Below are 19,705 nucleotides of genomic sequence, written 5' to 3'. Positions count from 1 at the left end.
ACTATATGAACTATTAGTGTAATTAACCCTTATTTATAAAAAAAACTTATTCAGAATAACCTAATGCAAAGCAGGAAAGCCAGACCCCTGGTATAGGTTGGTTTGGGAAGTGGGTTGGCTTTTTGGTTTTTTAACTTTTTGACTATTTTAATCTGAGACTAAAAAGTCTCGTTTGGGAAGAACTTTTTGACCTTTTATGAGAGGAAGAACGTAATGATTATGAATTAAATGTGATGTTTTATCTTATTAAACTAAAAAATCTATTTTATTTTTTATGACTATTTTAGCTAAAAAAATTCCAAACCTCAACTTCCCAGAGTTTTTTTTTTTAATATTCTAAAAAAAAAAACTATTTAGAAAATTGACTAACTTTTCAAACTATTTGAGAAACTAACCTGTTTTTGAAATAATATTTTGAAAATGCGATTTTAAAATTGAAATTACATTGTCAACATGCAATTTCATCTTGAAATTGAAAATGTGATTTTAATTGAAAATCGCATGTTAAATATGTAATTTCACCATGTCATCATAAATTACATTTTCAATCTGCGATTTCAAAAGGAAATTACATGTTAAAAATGTAATTTCAATTTCAAAATTACATTTTTAAAATACGATTTCAAAAAATAAATTAATTTTCCAAATAATTTAAAAAGTGAATAAATTCTGTAAATAATTTTTTCTTTTTAAGAATATTAAAAAAAAAAAACTCCAACTTCCCGAAACAGCTCATAATAATAACTAAACCGTCTTATCTTTTGTAGAGTCCTTGAGATGCTTTTAGAGTCAACTTGGGCAGGCGGCAGAAACACGTTTTGAAGCTTTCCTCTTTCTCTACTCCCTGCTCTCTCTCTCTCTCTCTCTCTCTCCATTGAAAACCACATCGATCCACTTCTCATCAGATCAGTACACACTACTACTACTACACAGGCGAGACGTGTTTCAACCTTTAAAGGAGAGAGAATATGGCAGAGAGTGCGGTGACCTTCTTGCTTAGAAAGCTTGGAAGCTTGATTGAAGAAGAGCTGAAATCGTTGGGTAGAGTTAAGGGAGAAATTGTGTTCATCAGAGACGAGCTTCAGAGCATGAGTGCCTTCCTGAGGGTTGCCGATGCAATTGAAGACACTGATCCAGAGATCCAAGCATGGGTTAAGCAAGTCAGAGACGTCGCTCTCGATACCGACGACGTTCTTGATGAATTTATGCTTCGCTTTGCTCGTCATCATCATCATCGTGGATTCTATGGATCTATTTGTAAGATCTATTATCAAATTAAGAACATGAAAGCTCGTCGTCAAATTGCTTCTGATATACAGGACATCAAAGCCAGAGTCATCGATATTGCAGAGAGACGTCAGAGGTATGGTTACAAATTCAGTAGTACCTCAGTGCAAGCCTCAAGCTCCAATGTGGCAAACAATGGCGGATGGTATGATCGAAGAGGTGATGCACTTCTACTAGAAGAAGCTGATCTTGTTGGCATCGACCAGCCCAAACAACAACTCATTGATTGGGTCCTTGACGGTGATTCTCGACTCAAAGTGATTTCTGTAGTGGGAATGGGGGGCTTGGGTAAAACCACCCTCATCAAGAAAGTTTATGACGACCTGGAAGTGAAGAGACAATTCCAAACCCATGCTTGGATCACTGTTTCTCAATCATTTAATATTGAAGAGATCCTCACAGGTTTGATTCAACAACTCTTTGATGAAGTTAGACGACCTCTCCCTCACAGGTTCGAAACCATGGACAACAATAATCTGAAAGCAGTGCTCAAGGAATTCCTCCAAGAAAGTAGGTACGTGTTAGTCCTAGATGATATTTGGAGCGTAGAGGCATGGGATGCTATCAAAATTGCATTGCCAAACCGCAACTGTGGCAGCCGTGTGCTACTCACAACACGTATCGGTAATGTTGCTTCTACCTCTTGTAGAGAATTCCATGGTTACATCTATGAAATGAAAGCTTTGTCTCCAAAAGAGTCTTGGACTCTGTTTTGTAAGAAGACATTTCAGGAGAAGGATTGCCCTCCACATTTAATTGAAATTTCGAAAAGTGTCCTGAGAAGATGTGAGGGCTTGCCCCTGGCGATTGTGGTCATTTCTGGGGTGTTGGCTTCAAAGGACCAGGGAAGAGTAGATGAATGGGAGTTGGTGAATCGCAGTCTTGGTGCTGAAGTTGAAGGCAGTGATATGAAGAAAATATTGTTGCTAAGTTACAATGATTTGCCTTACTATCTCAAGTCTTGTCTCTTGTACTTGAGTAGTTTCCCAGAGGATCATTTGATTGAATGGATGAGCTCGATTCGATTGTGGATTGCAGAAGGATTTGTGGAAGTTAAAGAATTTGGAAAGACACTAGAGGAAGTTGCAGAGGCTTACCTCTATGAGCTTCTTAATAGAAACTTGATTCAAGTAGCAGGGCGCAAGTATGAAAGGATTAAAAGTTGTCGTATACATGACCTTCTGCGTGAAATCATTCTTTCAAAGTCAAGAGATCAGAACTTTCTAGCCATAACAGATGAAGGAAATGTGAGGTGGCCTGAAAAAGTTAGACGACTATCAATCCATAATACTTCTCCAAATATACCACAAGGTAAGTGTTTCCCTCAACTACGTTGTTTGCTTATGTTTGGGGAGGATGAACCCATGTCTGAGTCCTCCATGCCTCTATTGTTCAATGGTGGGTTGAGGTTGTTAAAAGTTCTACACTTGAGAAGTACTTCTTTGGAGAGATTTCCAGGCGATGTGGTCAAGCTGTTCCATCTAAGGTATCTAAGCTTGAGAGGAACACAAGTGAAAGTGCTTCCAAACTCGATTGGATTGCTTTGGAACCTAGAGACATTAGATCTTAAAAACACGTATGTGAAGGAATTGCCCGTTGAAATTCTAAGGCTCCAAAAGTTGTGCCATCTTTTGCTATATCGTAATGAAATTGGGCATATTTATCGTCCATTTCACCACAAACATGGTTTTGAGGCACCATCTAAGATAGGAGACCTACAATCCTTACAAAAGTTGTGCTTCTTAGAGGCAAACCATGTCAACGGTAGCGCCATAGTGAAAGTGATAGGAAGGCTAACCCAATTAAGGAGGTTGGGAATTTTGAAGTTGAGAAAAGAAGATGGAGTGGGTTTTTGCTCATCCATTGAGAAGCTAAGCAACCTTCGCTCATTAGATGTAACTTCAATAGAAGAGGATGAGATCCTTGATCTGCAATCTCTATCTCCAGCTCCTCAATTTCTTCAACGACTATACTTGAATGGACGTTTAGAGAAGTTGCCGCAGTGGATAACTTCTCTTCATGGCCTCACACGCTTATGTTTGTGGTGGAGCAAGTTAAGAAATGATCCACTGAAATCCCTTCAAGATTTGCCCAATCTGGTTTTTTTCTCACTTGTTAATGAAGCATATGAAGGGGAGGGGTTGTGTTTCAAGGCTGGTAGATTTCAAAGACTCAAGTACTTATGCCTTAATAGCTTAAAAGAATTGAGATGGTTGACAATGGAGGAAGGTACGATGTCTCGACTTGAAGAGCTAATTATCGTAGATTGTGAATTGTTGGAGGAGTTGCCCTCAGGCATTGAACATCTATTCAATCTTAAATTTCTTGAGCTAAGTGACATGTCTGATAGATTAGTTTCTAAGTTGAATCAAAACATACATGGTGGGGATTATTGGAAAACAAAACACATCCCTAGAGTATGGATTGAAGACTCAAAAGATAGTTATTGGAAAGGAAGATATCTTTAGTGAGAGAAAGGAAAAGTTTTTTTTTTTTTGTTTTTTAGTGTTTAATTGACTAGATTGATCAAAATCATGTGTAGTGCCGTTTCTTTTTCATGTTCCTGTTAATTGATTTTTTTTAAATTTTTTTTTACTTCTCACAGTAATTTAGAATTTTCATTTTGTATTTCTTTTTTATTTATTTATAGTTTGGCAGCTTGCAAATCTAATATGTAATCTCCTTAATTGATCCCAAAAAAATTATACGAGCAACTTTATTAAATTCCAATTTAGAATTGCAATTGGTTATTTTGTAATTGTAATGATTTAATTTAGTATCTGTACAAGTTAAACGGATTATTTTGGAAAGTTAGTTAAAAATTGGTTTTTTGGCCTTTTTTTTTTTAAAAAAAAATTTGAAAAAAACGTGTAAAAAAGTAGAGAGATGATGTGACCCAAAATAGGTTAAAAACTAGTTTTTGGCTTTTGACCATCTTCCTAAAATAGGCCTAATCTTCATTGATTTTCTGATTTTTAAGAATTGCCCTATTAACAAGCATTTTTAGGGGGCTAAATTCAAATTTTGTGTTGTATTCATGTACTTTTGTGTCGTTTTGTATGCTTTTTCTACAATGACTATATTAACAAAAAAATAAATGGAAAAAAAAATAAATTTATGATAGAACTAAGAGAACAACCTCAAGAAAGATAGGTGTGTTGTATCGTATTTGCTACTTTTGTTTTTCTTCCTTTCATTTTCTGCATTTGCAGTCTTGTAATGTGTATAGAGAATCACCTTACATTTTGCCTTTGTTTGGAATGTGGGTTGACTTTTTAACTTTTTGGCCTTTTTAGTTTGGGACTAAAAAGTCTTGTTTTGGATAGGTTTTTTGATTTTTTTGACTTTTGTGAGAGAAAAAATGAAATGATTATAGTTTGGATGTGACATTGTCCTATTTGACTAAAGTTTTGTTTGGCATTGGTTAATATAGTCAACTTTTTTGTGTTGGGACTTTTTTAGCATCGTTTGGTCTAGATTTTTTTGACTTTTTTGACTTTTGTGAGAGAAAAGTAATGATTATGGGTTGGATGTGATATTTTGTCTTATTAGCCTATTTTGTCATTTTGTGCTTTTTTAGCCCCAAAATAATAGCCAAACCAGGGGTGATTCTATTTACACATCACAATTCTCTCAGCACACATCATTTACTCAGTATACACCATACACAAATTAAATATATTGATTTTATCTCAATACACACCCCCAATTTTTATATGATACCATATTACTCTCATCTCCTCCAACAAACCCTAACTATAACCCTTGGCCACCGTTCACCGTCCACTACCAATCGTCGATAGCCAACAACTACTCTTCTTCCCTCCTCATCTCAATACTCATTTCCTCGTGCCTTTTACCCAGCCCCTCCAGTTACCATATTTTACCTTCGCTGCCTCACTACCATCGGAGCTCCTACTGTCTCTGCTCTACCTCCATCGCAGCCTCCTACAGCCATGATGTACAGCCACCGTAGCCTCTACCCATTACGATTCCATTGTTGTAGCGCCATATATCTCTCTTTCTCTTCAAACACAGATCTCTTTTTGTGGACTGAGCGTGATCGGTCGCTGATCGGAGGTGAGTTACGATGGTGATGGCTCGTTAAGGTTTGGAGGTGCAATGGTGGTGGGTCAACGAGCCTAGTGGTACTTGTAGGGTGGTGAAGGCAGGTATAGAGCTAGAAAGGCGACAGGGACAACAATTAGGCTGAGGAAGAGAGAGCCGGTGATTGGTATTGATGGTGCCGGTGGCTAGTGTTGATGATGGTGGTGTCTGGTGTGGTGTTGATGAAATTTAGGGTTTTGTCCTTAAAAGGTAATTTCATTGAGGGATATAATGGTAATAAAAAAATATGAGATAATGGTGTGAACTGAGAATAATTGTGATGTGTAAATAGAATTACTCCCAAACCAGGGCTAAGATAGTCAATTTTGTCCTATATGACTATTTTAGCCCAAATGGGCATGCCAAACATAGCTTCTAACCTGTCAAATAAGGGTAAAGATAGTTTATCATGATTTTTTTTTTTTTTCAATTTCATTTTCTGCCATAAAGTCTTGTGAGGATAATGAATATAGAGAAGGGTGTTGGGGGTGAAAAATTCAATTTTGAATTTTCTTTGTCCGTAGATCCAGGTGTTGAAATATTTTGTCCATAAGGACAAACTCGTATAAAATGACTAAACTACCATCCATATATATATATATATATATGTGATACACGTTATACACTGATTTCAAACCCTAATTCTTAACCCCCTCTCTCTCTCTATTCTCTTTCTTTCCTCTACTCTCTCTCTCTACCTCACTGTTCGTTGTCTGTCTGATCTGCTTCTGCAGCTATCTGTGAGTAATAACTTAGTAAAGTTATGTTCGCTATGAAATACTTTCTGAACATTATGATATGATATGAACTGTTTCTGAATGATACAAAAGGCTATTTTGTGATTATATGAATGATGATCCAATTCTTTGAAATTTCTTTGTGGTATCTTTAGCAGAGGCCCTCGCCTAGGAGAAATAATACTGTGGTTTATGGTCATGAGGCCCTCGCTCGAGGGAAACAATACGGCCCAGGCCCTTGCCCAAGGGAAACAATATCGTGGCACAGACCTCACCCGAGGGAAACAATACCGTGGCCCATGTATGAGATATGTTACCCGGTACCGGAAGTTCCATTATGGAACTTGATGACTTGATATGCTTGACCAATCACTACAAGAATTTGCACATTTGGCGACCACTTTTGGCGACTAAATAAAATTTAGTCGCCAAAAAGTTGACTTTGGGCGACTAAAATATGTATTAGTCGGCGTTGGTACAGTTTTTAGCTACTAAAATTTTTTAGTCAGGAAATATTATTTATTGGCGACTAAATTACCTTTTTGTCAGCAAAAGTGATACTTTTAGCGACTAAAAAATTTATTAGTCGCCGTTTGTTTCAATTTTAGGCTACTAAATTTTTTTTTTAGTCATTGTATATGAATTTTTGCCTACAAAATAAATGCTAGTAGCCAAACAAAACTAGGTATATTTTTTGGTTAATCTTTAGTGACTAAAAAATTTAGTGGGCAAATACAAACCTTTTTCGACCAAATGGAGATTTAGTAGCCAAATATACATTTGGCGACCAAAAAAATAGTCGCTGTTTATTTTCCTATGGCTACCAAATAGGATAGTCGCCCATAATAACATTTTTGCCGACAAATTTTTTTTAGTCGCTAAATCTTTAAATTTTTTAGGGCGCGCGCGCGGACTCTTTTAGTGATGTCGGCCCCTTTCTCTATTACACACAACAACATTCAAACCAAAGAGACAAACATCTCACCGCAGCCCACTGTACGGAAGACATTGCCACGGCTACGGCCACAACCACGACCATCGCCACCATCACAAAGCACCACCAGCACAACCGCAGATCACAGGTTCCCTCTTTCTCTCTCTCTCTCCCTCGCTCGATCTTGGTGTGTCTGTCTATCTCTCTCTCCCTCGCTCACACTCTCGTTGTTGGTGTATCTGTCTGTCTATCTCTCTCTTGCTCATAGTCTCTCTCTCTCTCACTTTCTCGCTTTCTCTCTCTCTCTCTCTCCATCTGTTTCCCCTTTTCTGATTGTGGCTTTAGGGTTTTATATGCTTGATTTATACTTGATTGCTTGATTCAGTTGATTTATTCTCTCAATCTCGCTCTCAGCCGAACCCATTTCAATACATCATTGTCTTGGTTTATATGCTTGATTCAGGTGCATTTACTGCTCATTTCTGAAATGGGTTTGTCCATATGATAACTGTCCCCCAAACTAGAGTTAAGAATGTAATCTCAGTAGTGATTTTTTCATTGCAGAGGAATTAACTTAGGACCTAAACCCGAGTTGTGAAATGGGTTTGTGCATTTACTGCTCATTTCTGAAATGGGTTTGTTATTATTATTATTATTATTATTATTCACTTTCAAAGAAACACTAGATTCCAAAACATTTTTCAAACTTAAAACATTACCCTCTTCTAACACGTGAGAAAAAAATCAAGGATCAGTATTATTGCCCTACATTACCCTTGTTCACCCTATTTAACATTTCTTTTTCTTTTTTTTTAAGTGTACACAAGCATATGCAAGGAAGAAAGGGAAAAAAAAACACAAATAAAACAAATAATCCTGCCAAACTCCTAATGGGATGGCAGGAAGTGGCATCAAAGAAATATGATCTTCACCATATTCATATCTACTAATATGTAATTATCGTGCAGTATGTGCTTGAATATGGTTCTCGTACATACAGTGAGAAAATGTACAAGAAAGGTGTATGTTTTCTTTAATTATCTTCCTTTTTTTTTCTTTTTTTTTTTTGGAGTGCACAGAGAGGAGTGGATTTGCTAAGAAAGGACTGGAAAAGTAATTAAGTTATTACATTTTAAAAATAAAATAAAAATTCATGCATCATAGAAATCTCATGAGTTAGCTTCTCACAAATTACTCATATCATATCTATGTTCCGATTTGTAATGATGAACTTTTATCACAATGATGCATGATATAATGTCTGAGAGTCAAAAGCTAGTATTGGAAAGTTATGTATATTTAACAACATGCAAAGAACTGGTTTTAGAGAGAAAGAGGAAATCACAATATTGTGTATTTTTCTTATAGTCTACTTTCTCTCAACAATGGCAACAACCCTCCCTTCTTATCTCTCCTCCAAGCCCAAGACCCAAAATTGGATCTAACCATCATGCAGTTTCTGATGGCCAGCCATCTTCGCAGCTTCTCTCAACTGAGCTCTCATTTCATCTCCTTCCTTGGACACCATAGCTAGTTTCAGAGCCTTAGCTATGTCGTCTCTGCTAAACGACCCATCTTCACTTCTCTCCGCTTCAATCGCCAAACCCTTTTCAACCATCAAACCCTGATCGATTATCAATGGAAGAACCACCATCGAGTGTCCAAATTGCAGTGTTTCAATCACCGATCCCCAACCTGCGTGAAACAGAGACCCTCCGATTGATGGGTGTTCCAGAATCTCTCTCTGCGGTGCCCATCCGAAGCTCACTCTCTTCTCATTTTACAAAGACTCATTCCACCATCTCTCTGCTGCATCATTCTCTCTCGTTCCCCTTTCTTTCTCTCCCCTAGATTTGGGGGTTTTAGGGGCTTTGGGGGTCCTGAACAGCCAGCAAGCACTACTGGGAGGCTATAATTGAATCTTAAAAAAAGCAGCAACCCAAAAGGGTCTACTCCTACACCATGAAAACCAAACACAAACACAGAGAGGTCGTTTCTGGGTTTTGTTTTCCCAACGAGTTTCCATATGGGTTTGGCTCGGATTTGAGTTCTCCGGTGGATTCCGTGGTGAGCTCTACTGAGACTGAGAGCAACGAACCAACATTCGGAGATCTGGAATGAGTTGGGACTCTGGATCTGAGATCTGCTATGGATGGAATGGTGTTTGTTTGTTCTGTTCCTGCACAGTTGAAGAGAGAAGAGAAAGCTGTCTTATAAATTGTGATTATACTATCAGGCAGCGCATTACTTTGATGTATGGAAGTAAGACGCCTGCATAATTCGAAGCCGCCGGAGCTCTCTCTCTCTACTCAAGGACACCAACCACTATGTCTACTTTTCAACCTATCATCCACCACCTTTTGCGCACTCATATCCCATATTTTATTTTTAAACCAATCTCCAACAGCACAAAACATGCTCATATGCTTATCCAGCTCTCCCTCCACTTTATCACATGGGCTTGTCCCCTCTCTCTCCTCCTATCACGTTTGATTTTTAAAATCAATTATTTTTATTTGTTTTTTTTTTTTTCTTCAAATTACTTTTACACTCTTTTAAATATCCACATTTATTTTTCTTTCCCATCATTTCTTTTAAATTCCACCACTCTCTTTTAATATTTCTCTTTAGCAACTGCATTACTGAATGATGGCTGATTTTATTCCAAAAAAAAAAAAAAACAAAAAATTTAAAAAAAAAAAAAAAAAAAAAAAACCATTCATAACCAACTCGGTTTTCATTCCACAAACTTGTCATTTCTTCACTCCGGGATCAACCCCGATCACACTTTTACACAAAAAAAAAAAAAAAAACATCACTCACAAACACCCACCCACAGGCGGGACTTTTTTTTTATCCCTTCTCTACTCTGCCGCCGGTCTTTTCTTCTTGCCTTCGTCCTGGGCGGTCCTTGACGGTGTTGCCTCCGTGTTTCCCACTCCACCGAGCACGTTCACTCCACCCTGCTCCTCCACTACAGCATATGGTGGACCTCCAAATCGGAACATCACGGTGGCCTTCCGCTTCAGTTCCTTATTTTCTGCCTTAAGCACACTTATCTCTGCTCGCGCATCCTTATACATGCGTTGGAGCAGAGCCAGCTGGGAGTTTAAATGCTGCACCTCATTTGTCCTACTCTGCAGCCGGTTCGACAGGTTTGTGACCGCCGTCATGCTTTCCACACATGCCTTCAAAGTATACTGATTGGCCTCCACATCCGACTGCACTGCCATTCTTTGCTCCACCGACCGCATCGGAAAGTTCAACGGAGCAAACTCCGGGGCGCTTGGTTGAGGTTCCCGTGCCACCGCACCAGTTCTCTCTCTCGTTGACTCGTTGAGGTCGGGAAAGAGGGTGAGCAGCCCGCGGGAAGACGATGAAGCCATTTTCTAGGCAACAGAGTGTTATACAGAATCTCTCTCAGAAATCTCTCTCAGAATATCTCTCACAGGTGTTTTTGCCTTAGCCTCAGCCTCTGTCTTATAGCCGAGGCAGCCACGCGCATCACGCGCCTCTTGACGCCCGACAAACTGGCACGCCTTTTCATGGCACATCTTTTGATAAAGTGGGCACGCCTTTTGATGGCACGCCTTTTAAAAAAATTGGGCACACCTTTTGAGGATGCGATTTTTTAAGGGTCCGACAAGACTCTGTAAACTGTCCCGACATAGATTCCGGTTAGTTTCTACAAGGGTCCGACAAGACTCTGTAAACTGTCCCGACATAGATTCCGATTAGTTTCTACAAGGGTCCGACAAGACTCTGTAAACTGTCCCGACATAGATTCCGGTTAGTTTCTACAAGGGTCCGACAAGACTCTGTAAACTGTCCCGACATTGATTCCGGTTAGTTTCTACAAGGGTCCGACATAACCCCGTAAACTGTCCTGCTACATCGGTCCGACATGACCCCGTAAACTGTCTTCTACAACGGTCCGACATGACCCCATAAACTGTCTTCTACAACGGTCCGACATGACCCCATAAACTGTCTTCTACAACGGTCCGACATGACCCCATAAACTGTCTTCTACAACGGTCCGACATGACCCCATAAACTGTCTTCTACATCGGTCTGACACCGCCATCCAGTGTCCTCTACACCGTTATGACACCACCATACAGTGTCCTCTACAACGTTATGACACCCCATACAGTGTCTTCACCAACGGTCTGACACGACCATACAGTGTCTCCTATCTTTTTTTATTTTTATGTATTTTCTTGTTTTGTTCCTCTCTTCAAACTCAAGTTGGTTAGTTTCTATCCTCCTTGAGTTTGCGGGGGGCTGTTAGAATTTACCTACACCTACCACCACCTACTACCACACCTACTACACCTACCACCAATTTACCCTCACCTACTCCTCACCTACTACCCAAACCCTCTCCTATATAATGAGCCACTCTGATTTGCAATATAACACATCAATTAATCAATCAATAATACATACAATTTATCTCTATCAATATATTTTTTACAGTAAGTTATTGGATCCTAGTACACCACATAGTTTGTTCACCTAATGGTACAATTTTGGCTTTATTAGTGTTTTATTTAGTTATGAACTAAAGAATTTACTTTAGCGAAAAAGGTACCTGTTTAATTAGCATTCAAATCCTGTTCAAAATCATGGAAAGGAGATATCCATGTCTGTTTTCAAGCTATTAAGGATTTAAGGGGGAGAGGGGAAGAAAAGCAAATTTTCAAATTTTGCAGAAATTTCTAAATGGCATTCACTAAACTCCATATTCATATTTCTTTTGCAGCAATAATTTGGCATGACCATGCTTGCCACTTCACAGTTTATGTGTGGTCCTACTATGACACATGAAAAAAATAGAACCTTAGCAAGGACTAGAGAGTTAAGAACATTTATCAGAAAGGAGAATGAGTAACTTCCACATGAATAATCATTAAAAAGAAATTGGGTGTTGATAATGATTAAAGAACAATCTGCTACCATATCAGTGAAATACTCATCCCTACAAACATTTTGCAAATGACTGTGACTGTAAACAACTTATGCGGTTGATGTATCTTATCAATTTGTATCTTGACATGTTTATATATATTTGTCTGGTTTTAGAATATGGTTTTTTATTTTTTATTTTTGTAAAATTTCTAAAGGCTAGTTTGTTGGGATAAAAAAAATCAACCTCTCATTATTTTCATATAATTTTTTATTTTATTTTTTAAAACAGAAAATATTTTTTTGAAAACTTATAAATATGACAAAAAGATTTTTGCTCATTCTTTTTTACTTCTCTCATTGTTTACGTTCTACTTGTATAGTCCAAATAGTTAGTTGTTTCACCCTAACTTTTGAATACAATCCCTAAAGCATGTGTTGCCAAATTTTAATCTATGTTGCAAATAAGTGAAAACTAAAAGACAAGCGGAAATGTACAAGAGTTGGATGATGGTAAAAGATACACAATTCCATCTTTAAGGTCAGGTAGGCCGTCATGCTATTACTTCATCAATGTTACTAACCTATGGGAAAATCAATCTCAATTTCAATTTCAAGAGTTTTCAAATTAACTCCATCTACTTAAGCATGTCTTTGTCCCATTATTGTTTCCAAAGGTGGTCAATTTTGAAGCACAAAAGGGTTGTTCATGCAACCTAAGGTCCATGGGAAGAAAGGTTCTGTCACTTTTTTATAATGTATATGAATAGGCATTTAGAAAGTTAAAACTATAGACTTAAAAGCATAAACATCAGCAGTTTGATTTATTAATAGATTCTTCTCTCTCGAAAGCAGTTTCATGGATTGGGTGCTTAAAATACTGTGACTGAAATTTGGTATGGAACATTTTTTAGGTAATGCTGGTTGTCTTCCTCAGTTGGTTCCTGATCAAACCCTCAAGCTAAAGCAACTTACTGTGCTAACACTGGCTGAGACAGACAAGGTATTTGTTTTTAAACTTTCAAATGTTTTTTAACTTGTTTGTTGACTTAAATTGATGGTTATTTGTTTGAAATATATTGATTCACTTGTTTGATGAGTGATCTTGGTAACTTCAGTGTTTGAGTTAAGGGAAGGGCTACTAAAATTTGCCGTTTTCAGAACTACATGGTGCTTATTTTTCGGAGCTTGGGTTTCTATTTGCAATGTAATCATCACTTTGCTGGCAAAACCAATTTGATTAGCTTGTGGCCTGGCATAGCCAATCAAAATCTGTAGCATGCATTTTCACAAGGGTGACTCATCTCATTGGTGGCAGACAATCCATAGGTTTATCCCAGGTTTTGCCCTATGATATACTGATGCAAGAGTTGGACGTGACAAACGTACGCGAACTTGAAGATTTTCTTATCAACGAGCGCATGTATGTGGTAGGTATTCCATCTTTGCTTCCTCATCTGACAACATGCTAGTCTTGAGCTCTAGATGATGACCCTTCATTTGCTGTTGTACAATTATTACTTTGCTTTACAATGTTATTAAGAATAGCTAGGTCAGTTGCATCACTAGAGGCTTTGTCTCATCTCACTTAACCTCTTGGTTGGTCGTAGAAGGTTTATATTAGATTGGAATGCTTTGTCCACTGCTTAGATGCAAATGCAACACATTAGCAGTCCATGATTGTCATAATTTGTGGCAAAACTAAAACAAAGGTTGCAAAATTTTGACTTGCATTATAAGGACTATTCATATGGGCGAGTAGTATTGAGTGAATGGCTGCAGCTCTGCCTCTACTTCATATGCATCGAAAGACTTCCCCTCTACTGATTGAAATTAGCTTTTTTGTCAGGAAAAGGGACCCTTCAGTGAGAATTCTAATGTAATGAACAACATTTTTAGTGAAGGCACAAGTCCAAAGAATGATATTCCTTAGAGAGGGTACAACTTTTAATAGCCCTGAAGATCAACCTTGCATTCATATTGTGTCAGACCTAAGATCATTGCAAGACATTGTGTGGGCACCCCTCATACCCCAAGGACTAGTGCCACCTAGAAAATATAGAAAATAAAAATCCTAGAAAAGAAAACAATAGTAATAATAAACACAAAGTAGGCTAATTAATTAATAATGTAAAAAAATAAGAGGAGCGGCGAGAATATTTGCTGATTGAAATTTCCTATGTTATGGCAACAATGGAATTTCATTAAATGATAAACTTTAAAAAAAAAAAAAACACATAGCACCTTGACAAAACACCTTAATTAGCACATCTTTAGAAATAGGACCTGTTACAACAAACGGAATGTAATTCGGACCTGTAGGTTGGGAGTTAGTGCTGAAAACGCCTTAAACTTGGTCGAAAAAGGACTTCCCGGGGATGAAAATTCAAAATAGTCCCCTCACCACCGTATGGCTATCACGGACAGCTTCCCCGTGACAATTAGGACCTGTGACAACAGACGGAATATAATTCGGACCCATAGGTTGGGAGTTAGAGCCGAAAATGCCTTACACTTAGTCGAAAAATGGCGTTCCGGGGACGAAAATTCAAAACAGTCCCCTCACCTCCGTATGGATGTCACGGACAGCTTCCCCATGACAATTAGGACCTATGACAACAGACGGAATGTAATTCGGACCCGTAGGTTGGGAGTTAGAGCCGAAAATGCCTTACACTTAGTCGAAAAATGGCATTCCGGGGACGAAAATTCAAAACAGTCCCCTCACCACCGTATGGCTGTCACGGACAGCTTCCCCATGACAATTAGGACCTGTGACAACAGACGGAATGTAATTTGGACCCGTAGGCTTGAAGTTAGAGCCGAATATGCTTTAAACTTACTCGAAAAAGGGTGTTCCAGAGGCGAAAATTCAAAACAGCCCCCAAACCACCGTGTGGCTCTCACGGAAAGTTTCCCCTTGACAAATAGGATTTGTGACAACTGACAGAATGTAATCCGGACCCATAGGTTGGGAGTTACAGCTGAATATGCCTTAAACTTACTCGAAAAAGGGCGTTTCAGGGGCGAGGAGAAATGACACCACCTTTGATTTATTCTTTATTTTAAGGGGTGTGGTTGTGAGGGGTTATCTTGATTTTTTTTTTAACAAATTACAGCCAATAATGGATATTTTATATGTTGTATGTATGCATGTATCTATGTAGGTTTGCAGTCCCTCAAAAAATGGCCATGGAAAATAACAGTCTAAAACTAGTTCCAAAAAAAAAAAAAAAAACAGTCCAAAACAATAACATCTATGGTGTTGGTAATGCTGGGAAACAACTGTGTGAAGCCTAAATGATCACAACCCTCTGAACTTTCTTCCCTCACAAACCCCAAGGCACATGAATAAAACTAGTTCTGTTTTTTACGTCATTTATATGATTTTAGAACGGTTTCCATTACCATATCAAGGTAAAATGAATTCAAAAAGAGATATACATAGCCATACTTTGATCAAACAGTTTTTTCCAAATAGCACCTGCACCAAACAGTGAGTCATCTTCATGCTACTTCTCACCCATCCTGTTTAATCCAAATCCTTATCTCCAATAGGCTCTCCAAGAACCTATTACATTAGAATCAGACATTAGCACAGTTGACCCTTTGTTAATTTGCTGCCAGAAATGTTACTAACTTCGACGACACAGGTTGCCAGAAGATTATGTTCCCTGTTCTAAAGAAGGATGGGGTCAATAAATGTCAAGTTTTGGAAAATGTAAAATGGTTGGGGCCAACTGGTCATGGGATGTATATTGATTGACCCCATCCACAAATGATTGAACAGACAGTAAAAATCATCTTTTTTAAAACACTTTCCATTAGAGGTGATTGTGTTAGCCTGTTAGATGTTTTTGTCCTCAGATTCCATTGGATCTTCATGGGATGTTCCTTTTCTGCATTCTTCACTTCAATCTCATATGCTTTTCTTTGCTTCGCTTTTCTTTTCTTTTCTTTTTAGCTTTTTTTATGAAGCTGAATGTCCTTTTCCATCTCTAATATATTTCTTCATGGGCTGCAAAATGCTCAACAACTCTTAATGTGGGATTATCTGATGTGTTGAATCTTGCAATTGTGGTTTAAGTTAAACAATTGCTGAGCATTTATTCTCGTCAATAAGTTAATAATTTTATTAATGACTTCAGACTGACTAACAAACATCAGCTTTATTGGCATAGTAACTTATTCTTGAGCTATCTCAGGATGTGTTTGGACAATTTAAGAAAAATATTAAAAAGAACAAGAAAATAAAAGAAAACAGAGAAGGCATTGTACTTGAGTTCTTATATTAAAATAATGGAACTATTAATAATCTCAGGCTTAAGAAAAACTCGGGTTATATAATGTAGGTGAGTATTATTAATGATAAGAAAAATGGCGTTTCGGGGGCGAAAATTCAAAACAGTCCCCGAACTATCTTATGACTTTCACGGACAGCTTCCCCATGACAAATAGGACTTGTAACAACTGACGGAATGTAATTCGGACCTGTAGGTAGAGAGTTAGAGCCAAATACGCCCTAAACTTAATTGAAAAATGGCATTTCGGGGGCGAAAATTCAAAACAGCCCCTGGACCACTGTGTGGCTCACACGGATAGTTCCCCCATGACAAATAGGACTTGTGATAACTGACGGAATGTAATCCGGACCCGTAGGTTGGGAGTTAGAGCCGAATACACCCAAAACTTAGTTGAAAAAGGGCGTTTCGGAGGGCGAAAATTCAAAACAGCCCCCGAACGACTATATGGCTCACACGGATAGCTTTGCCATGACAAATAGGACTTGAGAACTGATGGAACGTAATTCGGACCCCTAGGTTGGGAGTTAGAGCCGAATACGCCCTAAATTTAGTAGGAATAGGGCGTTTCGGGGGCGAAAATTCAAAACAGCTCCCGAACCACTGTGTGGCTCACATGGACAGTTCCCCCATGACAAATAGGACTTGTGACAACTAACGGAATGTAATCCGGTCCCGTAGGTTGGGAGTTAGAGCCGAATACGCCCTAAACTTGTCGAAAAAGGACATTTCGATGGTGAAAATTCAAAGTAGCCCCCGATCTACCGTGTGACTTTCATGGATAGCTTCTTCATGACAAATAAGACTTGTGACAACTGACGGAACGTAATTCGGACCCATAGGTAGAGAGTTAGAGCCGAACACGCCTTAAACTTACTCGAAAAAGAGCTTTTCAGGGACAAAAATTCAAAACAGCCTCCGAACGACCATGTGACTCTCACAAATAGATTCCTTATGACAAATAGAACTTGTGAGAACTGATGGAACGTAATTCAGACTCGTAGGTTGGGAGAGAGCTGAATATGCCCTAAACTTAGTAGAAATATGACGTTTCGGGAGCGAAAATTCAAAACAGCTTCCGAACCACCGTGTGGCTCACACGGACAGTTCCCCCATGACAAATAGGACTTGTGACAACTGACGGAATGTAATCCGGACCCATAGGTTGGGAGTTAGAGCCGAATACGCCCTAAACTTAGTCGAAAAAGAGCGTTTCGAGGGTGAAAATTCAAAACAACCCCCGAACGACTGTGTGGCTCACACGGATAGCTTTTCCATGACAAATAGGACTTGTGAAAACTGATGGAACATAATTCGGACCCGTAGGTTGGGAGTTAGAGCCGAATATGCCCTAAACTTAGTCGAAAAAGGGCGTTTTGGGGGCGAAAATTCACAACAGCCCCCAAACCACCGTGTGGCTCACACGAATAGTTTCCCCATGACAAATAGGACTTGTGAAAACTGACGGAAAGTAATCCGAACCTGTAGGTTGGGAGTTAGAGTCGAATACGTCCTAAACTTAGTTGAAAAAGCGCGTTTCGGGGGCAAAAATTCAAAACAGCCCCCGAACGATCGTGTGGCTCACATGGATAGTTTCGCCATGACAAATAGGATTTGTGAGAACTGACGGAACGTAATTCGGACCATAGGTTGGGAGTTAGAGCCGAATACGCCCTAAACTTAGTCGAAAAAGGGCGTTTTGGGGGTGAAAATTCTAAACAGCCCCCGAACCACCGTGTGACTCACACGAACAGCTTTTCCATGAAAAATAGGACTTGTGACAACTGACAGAATGTAATCCGGACCCATAGGTTGGGAGTTAGAGCCGAATACACCCTAAACTTAGTCGAAAGATGGCGTTTCAAGGGCGAAAATTCAAAACAGCCCCGAACGACCGTGTGACTCACACGGATAGCTTCGCCATGACAAATAGGACTTGTGAGAACTGACGGAACGTAATTCGAACCCGTAAATTGGGAGTTAGAGCCAAAAACTTACTCGAAAAAGGGCTTTTCGGGGGCGAAAATTCATAACAGCCCCCGAATATGCCTTACACTTAGTCAAAAAACTCGTAACACTTAGTTTAAAAAGCGACAACTTTGTGAAAATAACATCTACATATTCTAATAATTGCCTTTATATATTTATAGGACGAAAAAATTGCATATTACATTGTTTGTGCAATTGGTTGGAATAAATATTGCATGATACATATATATATATATGTACTTTCTTTTATTTTCAAGAAGACATTTCTCGATTGTTCTACCTTAAATGCATGTTATAACATGTTCCATATGGCTAACTGAATTGATATTTTGTAACCAATTCTAATGTTTCGTTTTTTGTTTTTCTTTGTAGATGCCTTTGTTGCGTAGACTTGTGGATAATCCATATTGGTGTACGGAGAAGAATTTTCACTTTTGTGTAGAACTAATATAATACTTTTGTCGTCCTCAGCTTTTGTGTAGTTCATTATTACTGATACAGAAAACTTTTGGCAATCAACAGATAATGACTGTCGTGGTACATATATGCCATTTGTCGGCGTATATATAGGACGTTTTGTCATGGTCTATAGAAAACTTTTGTCGTGGTACATATATCACCTTTTGTCGTGGTACAGATTACAATGGTAATATGTACCATGCCAAATGGTAATTTTGCTTGGTAGTAAATGTATTTTTTATATACGGAAGGCTTTGATTTTTATATGATATATTTTGTATGGAATTATTATTTTAGTTTGGACAATAGTTGATTTGTATGGACTTTGACATTTAAAGCTATTTATTTTTGGTATATGGATGTAGATTGTGGAATGATTGATAGTATGTACCATTTTGTTTATATACATATTACAGGTTGCATTGAATATAGACAAGTTGTGCAGAAATTATAATTTTGTGATAAAACATAATATCATGTTTTTGGCGACTAAACAATTGTAGCTAAAAAGAAATTGGGAAAAGACATTTGGAGACTAAAAGTTTTGTAGCAAAAAAAAAAGGACATTTGGTGACTAAAAGTTTAATAACAAAAAAAAAAAAAAAAAAAAAATCAAACATGACTAAAATATGTCATAGCTAAAAACAAAAAACTAAAGGATAAAAACACTTTTGCCGACTAAAATTTTAGTAGCCAAAAAAGTAGAACTTTAGGCGACCAAATATTTAGTTGCCAAAAGAGGAATTTTTTGCCGACTAAAAATTTAGTCGCCAAACTAAAAATTTAGTAGCCAAAGATGTGGGACTTCCGGCGACTAAATTTTAAGTAGCCAAAAGAAGAACTCTTTGCCAATTAAAATTTTAGTAGCTAAAAATGTGGGACTTTAGGCGACTAAAAATTTGGTTGCCAAAAAGGGTCTAATTTAATTTAATGTCCAACCTTTTGGTGACTAAAATTTTAGTCGCTAATTACCTTTACTG

At 38.1% G+C, this 19,705-nt stretch overlaps 1 protein-coding gene across 4 annotated transcripts; it reads left to right on the top strand.

Annotated features, from left to right (window-relative positions):
- Window positions 1-763: 763 nt before the first annotated feature.
- Window positions 764-19,079, top strand: LOC114293409 (disease resistance protein RPM1). Of its 4 annotated transcripts, none has more exons than XR_014344497.1 (4): window positions 764-3,516; window positions 12,891-12,979; window positions 13,138-13,406; window positions 18,639-19,079. XR_014344497.1 is itself a non-coding variant. In XM_082894717.1 (1 exon), exon 1 carries the CDS (start codon window positions 969-971, stop codon window positions 3,753-3,755), a length of 2,787 nt encoding a protein of 928 aa, XP_082750843.1. In that variant the 5' UTR covers window positions 778-968; the 3' UTR covers window positions 3,756-4,017. The 4 variants fall into 4 exon arrangements, 1 of the variants encoding a protein (XP_082750843.1); XR_014344499.1 differs by having other exon boundaries at window positions 778-2,598; window positions 13,095-13,406; XR_014344498.1 differs by having other exon boundaries at window positions 778-3,516; window positions 13,095-13,406.
- Window positions 19,080-19,705: the final 626 nt, after the last annotated feature.

The sequence above is a fragment of the Camellia sinensis genome, chromosome 11, assembly GCF_055761805.1.
Source record: "Camellia sinensis isolate YWXY chromosome 11, ASM5576180v1, whole genome shotgun sequence".
Taxonomy (NCBI): domain Eukaryota; kingdom Viridiplantae; phylum Streptophyta; class Magnoliopsida; order Ericales; family Theaceae; genus Camellia; species Camellia sinensis.
The sequence above is the reverse complement of the archived record's forward strand: the minus strand, read 5'-3'. Positions and strand labels throughout refer to the sequence as shown.